Source organism: Mchenga conophoros, linkage group LG18 (genome assembly GCF_057382185.1).
Source record: "Mchenga conophoros isolate Kocher_MC1m ecotype Shallow Benthic linkage group LG18, M_conophoros_male_GT1.1, whole genome shotgun sequence".
NCBI classification, from domain to species: Eukaryota; Metazoa; Chordata; class Actinopteri; order Cichliformes; family Cichlidae; genus Mchenga; species Mchenga conophoros.
In genome coordinates, this window is record NC_140543.1 from 6,106,662 (window position 1) to 6,114,019 (window position 7,358).

Below are 7,358 nucleotides of genomic sequence, written 5' to 3' on the forward strand. Positions count from 1 at the left end.
ATATTTGCTATTAAACCTAGTTTAGCCTCTTTTTGTGTTACATTCGTGTTCATTTGCATTAGAAATGTTAAAAAATATTACTTTGTGTAAGTTTCTAGCTGTATTTTTCCATTAGAAATGTACATTTTTAAGTTTTTTCATTATTTATGTGTGCTGCTGTGTTATTTCACAAAAAAAAGATGAAATTGTTTTCGTCCTTTTTGCTCCTTGTTGTAAAATAGTGTTTTTGTTTTGTTGTTTTTCCTGTCTGATCGTTTCCTCTCTGAAGCAAGCCAGTGGACAGCGAGAATCAGTCGATCTTTATACCAAATAAAAACTGCGGTGATGGCTTCCGGCTGCGGGAGGGCGTCCACTTCCACATGTACGTCAGCTCGTCGCCGTGTGGAGACGCTCGACTCAACTGCCCCTACGAGACCACAGCTGCATGTGAGAGGAACACATTTAGATTGTTTAAGTAAAGCCTCTGCGCATCATTTGCAAAGCTTCTGACCACATCTTCTAAATACTCCCACGTTACACCTCTGCTGATCCAGTTGCACTGGCTCCCCATAAAATTCAGATTCCACTTCAAGATTTTGACTTTGAGATTCAGGGCTCTGCATAGACAAGCACCAACCTATGTCAGAGATCTTTTACATCAGTACATCCCCAGCAGGTCCCTGAGGTCGTGTGATCAGGGCTTCCTGGTCGTCCAATATACAAGGCTGAACTCAAAAGGCGATAGAGCGTTTGTAGCTGTGGCCCCCAGACTCTGGAACTCCCTTCCTTTAAGCCTGAGATCTGTGGACTCATTGGTTTCATTTAAAAAACAGCTAAAAACCATCTTTTTAAACTTGCTTTTGGTTGATTTCTGTTTTTCTGTTTTAGTTTTTCTGTGAAGCACTTTGTGATTTCTGTCTTGAAAGGTGCTATACAAATAAAATTGTACTTACTTAAGATTTTTATTATCGTTTTGATCCTACAGGAGCCCATTAAAGGTCCATTAAATCAATTTAAAAAGTGGAAAAACATGTGAAAATCATCTGGATGCTGATTCTGTTGCGTTATCAGATCTAAAGCATCCAGATCCGGGCTTCAGGAGACAGGAATGATGAACAAAAACTAGAAGAAGTCTCAAGCATAAAAGATCAAGGCTGAAAAACAACAGCACAGGGAAAATACAGGGAGTGGATAATTAGGAATAAATGCCATATGAACCAGAACTGCAGGCTGAAATGACAGCTGAACGAGCCCAGGTACACAAACAGATCGTGTTAACAGGTGGGAACAAACAGCAAAGATCAAACGAGAAAGGTGGAAGCAGTGCGAGCAGGGCGCACAATCAAACAGGGAAACAGGATGTTATGGTCCTAATCAGCTTACCCAGCATTTCCAAGTTTTGTTTTTCTAATTTCCTTTGAGATGCTTGATTTACTTCGCACTTATATTGCTGAGTATTTTGTCCTATTTAGCATACTTAGTTCTGATCCTGATTGCTAGTTGCTTTTCTTTTGTGCCAAGTCTCTTACGTTAAATTCTTGTGTCGGTGCTTTCCCGGTTTAGTTTTGCTTCCTGTGTCTCATCTTCTCTGATTCAGTTCAGCTGTGTGTTGTTTTCCCAGCTCTCTCCACTCTACTGTCCCTGTCTCCCCTTGTCCTTTCTCAGTTCTCCCTGCCCTGGTCTTTCCCTGCCCCCATGGTTTAGCACTAGTGTGTTTTCCAGGTTTTTGTTTTCCTATTTTGTTCTTAATGTTCCACCTTTGTGCAACCAGCCTCCAGCCCACAATAAACAGCTCGCCCTCCTTTAATCCTCCCTGCCTTTGTGTCCTGCATGTGGGACAAGCTCATGACACAGGAAGTAAAAACTGCGTGATGTGAAACTAACGATTGTAAATGTTTTTCTTTAGCAGAGATGATGCTTCTGTAAAATACTTTCTTCTTGTGTCAGATCCCAGCAGGAGATTTCGCTGCCACCTCAGGGTGAAGGTAAAGGGAGGTGAGGGGACGCTGCCCATCACGGCACGGAGAGCCAATCAGAAATGGGATGGCTTATCGCCGAGTAAACCTCTCGTTACCATGTCATGTACAGACAAACTGGCAAAGTGAGTTATATTAAAGGCTCAGTGTAGTTTATTCATTATGTTTCTTTACTGCTGTGCTTTCACTTGTGTCACCAACACAGTGGTGTGGTTACCTCTGCAGGTGGAGCGTCGTGGGCCTCCAAGGGGCTCTCCTGTCTCACCTGGTGGAGCCGGTTTACCTCCAGAGCCTAACAGTGGGCACGCTCAGCCACACGGGTCACCTGGGTAGAGCTATGGCACGCCGCCTCGCGCCCATCAAACACCTCCCCTTCCCCTACAGACGACAGCAGCTGCTGCTCGGCTGTAAGTTTAAATGATGATGATGATGAATGAGCCAGAAACCACAGCTCAGGTCTTGTGACACTTAGGGGAGGTCCTGAAGCTGTGCAGAAGTGGGTTCTTAATAGCACTAAATATGCTACGAAAAGTACAAAAGCAAAAGCCGAGTAGTTACCGTGAGCAATAAGAGGCACTAAAATCTGAAATGCCATCACCAATCAAAGGTTGTCATATTAAGAAAAACACAGGTTAGCAGGGTCTTGTGATGCTCATTCACTCTTCAGTATTTTCATTTTTTGACTCTAGGGTAGCTTGGCATGATTCACAGGTCAAAATAATCCTTATTTGTCTGGGCTTCAGTCCAGTCGGATGTTTAATGGGAACCACAGGTTCATGTCTGAGATGATCATATTAGGGATTTCACCTCTGCTGACATCATAATATTTGAAATATGAATTTGAAATCTTTAGGGAAATTGTTCTTGGTTTAAACTGAACGTGTAGCATCCATCCATTTACTTCCACTTATCCAAAATTTGAACGTATGGAGTAAATTTCATTTGACCAGATGCCATTAAATGTAACATTTTATATTGTACTTATGTAACAAACAAGTCTTGGCCTGATGTTTTAGAGATGTCTGAAGCCTGTTGTCAGAAATGTAAGAACCAGCCTGTCTACTCAACAATCAAGAGGAACACAGCCTGAAATGATCCTGAAATAAACTCTGTGCACCTCAATCAGAGGGAGCAGATTAAAATTAAATATGCAAATCAAGATATTTGCGATTCCAGCAACAAAAGAAAATCCATTTGAGCAGAAGCTTTGTTTGTATGATATGCATAATCATATTGGAAGCGAGATTATTAGGTCCAGGTTGGACAGTGGGTGCATCAAATTTACAAAAAATCAGTGTTTTCAGGAGGAAACTTCTACAGGTATTTGTTTCCATGTTTGCCACGCAGGTTTGAGCAGCAGGGACGCCCGGCCAGCAGGGAAGCCTCCCAACGTCAGCGTGAACTGGAGCTGCGGTGATGGAGGCTGGGAGGAAATCAGCACCTCCACAGGGAGGAGGAAGGACTCAGGGACGCCATCGCGGCTCTGCAGGCGCTCGCTGTTTGCCCGCTGGCTGAGGCTGCAGCAGCAGGTGAGACAATCGCAGAGCTGAACCAGTGAAATGTTACACAGCTTCAAACAAGGAGACACCCCAGTCGGTCAGACGAGCTCAGCGCTCATGAAGAATTAGGGTTTGATCACATGGATCTATAAACCTGCATTTTTTCTAATGACCAGCAGGGGGTGGCACCTCTGGTTCTTATTCTATAGAGGTCTGTGGGAAAATTACCCACTTCACACTTGACTTGTGTATTCAGTAAACATGTTCATGATGGGATCGTGGTATTAAATGGTAGCTCCAGGTCTTATTTAATGTAATAAGATGCTCATTTTGTAAATTGTGCTCATTATTAGTATTCAGATGGATGATAAAGCTCAGTATGCTTTAGGGGTGCTGTTTTATTCTGTTAAACTTAAAACTAAAGACTGGGACCATAAACTCTGAGGTATTTCTTCTATACAGCCCCCTGCTGACCATTCAAAAGAACGCAGGTTAAAATGCTTTTTTATATAAGTGAAATAGGGGGAGCTACAATGTGCTGCAGATGCCCTTCTTTAAAAACTGTCTGTAAATGATTATTGAAGCAGCACTGACTTATTCACATCATCACATGACATGAAATGATTATAAATACTAAAAGCGTGCTGGTAAATTAAAGCACAAGTCACAGAAGCATGAATTTCTTAAGCTGAAATCATCTGAGCTCTGCCTCAGACCAAAGCCATCTATATTATAATGATGTCGTTGAAAGAGAGGTCTAATTTCCTCTGTGAAATTAAAATATGTATGCAGAATGCGCTGTGTTGAACCAAATGGCTTCAGTTTAAAGTTTGATGACGGCAGCCAGAGTCGTGGTTATTTAAAGAAGCGTCTGAAATCGCTGCAAGAAAAGACAAAGCCACGGCCCAAGAGAGAGAAAACCCACACTTTACGACTCAGTTTAAAGAATTAAAATGAGGAGAAATAACCTCAGAGTTTGTTATGGATGTGTGATGGTGTGGACGTGCTGGGAGACCAGACAACAAACAAACACATAACTCTCTATAATGCTTTATTATCATTGGTTTGAAGGGAAACTCGATCACTCGCACTCCAGCTGCATCAACACAGATCTCGAGCGAAGGCTCTAAATTAATTAGCTCATAGATGTATTAGAACATTAAAAGTGTCTCCAAGTGCAACAATCGCCGCCCTGCATCAAAAATGGCTGCAGTGCAATTTACAAAAACTGCAGGGTGGCTCCGAAGCACACGGCCAGATGCTGAGGTTGTTTCAGCCTCCAGCAATGTTGAAAACCAGGAAAGATCGCTCATAGCACTGTGACGGTATCACACAATATCAAATCTTTTACTGTTCTGAAGCTATTTGTCCCACTGAAGGAATACAGACAATGTGCTTATTTAAGCCTAATGAAATCTCTTGTAGCAGATCAGCCCAACTTCACTAATCCTCCGAGCATCACTGGTATTTAGTTTTCTGGCTTCGTTTATGTCTGAAGTCATAGGAAAGATGTAGTTTTTAAGAAACTACTTACTACTTTAGTACTTGGGATCAAGCATTTACCCCTGGCACTAAGGGGTGGAGTGTCAGGCGTGATTTGTGACAGAAAGATAGCAGGAGGAGTGGAAGGGAAGGTTTACAACGTGGAGATGGTGGCGCTGACAAAAAGACGGGGCTGAGGTGGAGGTGCTCAGATTTTCATTGGGAGTGACAGCATCAGGAGCGAGTACATCGAGAGTACAGTTCAGGCGAAGCTGTGTGGAGACAAAGTGCCGAGGAGGATGGGGTATATTTGGGTATATTTGACAGAGGATGTTAAAGATGGAGCTGCCAGGCAGGAGGAAGGGAGGAAGACCAGAGAGGAGCTTCATGGATGTAGGACATACAGAGGGATGGTGTGTGCTAGACTCAGATGATCTGCTGTGGTGATCCCTAAAGGGAGCTAAGACTTGTTGAAGGTGTTGAATGAATGTGGAGGGTTTTTAACTCTCCTCAGCGTCTGTTTGCTTTCAGGAGTTGAAGACTGGAGATGGAATCAGTTCTGCTAGCAAAGACTAGATGGGTTGTAGATCTTCACTGGTGGGAGGCAGCAGTGCACTTCCAGAATGGAAGCTGGAAGTTACAAACTGGGTCCATTCCTTGGCGCTCCAGGCAAACAAACGCAAATGAGACATCCCTTCATGGCTCTCCAGACTCCATACTTACCCGTTTATACCAGGTGTGAGCAGGACCCAAGTTTCACACTGGACCATAATTGGCTGTCAGACTGTAGGAACTTTCCTCCTTCAGCAGACGGATTTGAAAACCGTCTTTTACTCATTTACATTTTCAGTTTGAACACTTTTCTGACGTCCTGACTTGTCACACTCTGCTGGGTATGACGAACAACATTAATGCCCATCCAGGCATGTCACTCCCAGGTCCCAGCTGCTGAATCTCCACCTCTCCTGGAGCCATCGTTAATGTCATTAGTGCCACCTTAGAGTTTCCTGCGTCATCTCAAAGTGACACCTGTCCATTTCCACTAGACAGGTGTCATTTTGAAGAGGCAGAGAAATATTTTTACCTGAAAATATAATTTAAGAAGTGCAGCACACTGACTGGACTGTCAAACTGTAAAAATAAATAAAACCAGAGAGTTATATTGCAATAAATTAACTGTTTATTTTTGCCTTTCTTTCTCAGCTAATCAACCCTGTAATCGGGGCAGAATCCACAACAGGGACGTATTGTGCTTCCAAGATGTCTGCTCAGTGCTACCAGAGGGCGGTGCAGCAGTTCAGCAGCGCTCTGCAGAGAGGTGGTCTGGGGACGTGGCTGAGGAAACCGCCAAAACTGGGTCACTTCACTGTCAGTGTGTCAAAAACTGAGCGTTAAATGGTGATTATGGAGGCTGCAGGTTTTCCTTTTGGCACCGCATCACGAAGAAGTTTTATTTTATTTATAATAAACTACAAAAGTAAAAGTGGCCTGAACAGAGCTGGGACAGACAAAGTTAAATAATTGCAGATTAATACAACGTAACAACACTGTTAGATAACAGACTAACAGTCTGAATGAACAATCTCCTCCTGTTTTGGTCCTGATGCGTTATAATTAATGCAGAGGGTCAAGAGGGCTTCATGAGGTCCCTAATGTGAATAGCAATTGTACTAATAGCACCTCTCAAATCTTTTGTACAAGTAAAGATAGGCCAGCATATCCTCACCTTCCAGAAGTGTCCTAATAAAGGTCTACAGCTCGTGTCAGTCCTTGTGAGAAATTAAAACAATAAATGTACTGTAACAAACTTTATCCCAACCATAACCAACCAGCTGAGCCAGCGACACTGAAATTTTAGCCGTGAATCAGAAGCGAGTCCCAACATTGAGTTTGAAAGATTTCCCTCCTCACAAGTTTTGTGTTCTTGTTTATTCTGTTTAGAAATGTTGTGTTTGACGTCTTATTATCTTAATGTAGGCTGGAGAGAGTGCTGTAGGCTCAGGAGTGTGATGGCACACTGCCCCCTAGAGGTAGGTGGTGTGCTTTACAAACTGTAGAGTCGAGGTTTGATGAGCAAGAAAGTCCCGTTTTCTCCTTTTAATCTAACTTTAAAATAAGTCTCTGGAATATCTGTAATTAATGTGTTTCTATGTTAATTTATAGGAAAAACTACATTTTGTTGAATGTGACCTAAAAGAGAACTTCTTATGAAAGCCATCGGTGTTGGATACTATGAAGTTTCCATTATTAGACATGCAGATTGTCTTCTATATTAGTCAACTATTTTTATCACTGGAAATAAAATTATTTGTGTTAGTTTGTGTTGTTTTTATCTACAAATGCACAACAAATTTAAAATAAAAGCCTCCGTCCTAAAAATGTCCCAAGACATTAACACAATATACGCACACACAAATCAGAC

General features: G+C 42.4%; 1 protein-coding gene across 1 annotated transcript in view; it reads left to right on the forward strand.

The window, feature by feature from the left end:
• The window catches only part of LOC146553077 (inactive double-stranded RNA-specific editase B2-like), a 36,359-nt gene extending 29,074 nt beyond the window's left edge, over positions 1 to 7,285 (forward strand). The window contains exons 6-10 of the mRNA XM_085255380.1: positions 269 to 426; positions 1,927 to 2,080; positions 2,181 to 2,362; positions 3,303 to 3,484; positions 6,140 to 7,285. Coding sequence (XP_085111506.1) covers positions 269 to 426; positions 1,927 to 2,080; positions 2,181 to 2,362; positions 3,303 to 3,484; positions 6,140 to 6,331 — 868 coding nt within the window. The 3' untranslated portion in view covers positions 6,332 to 7,285. The remainder of the gene's footprint in view (positions 1 to 268; positions 427 to 1,926; positions 2,081 to 2,180; positions 2,363 to 3,302; positions 3,485 to 6,139) is intronic.
• Positions 7,286 to 7,358: the final 73 nt, after the last annotated feature.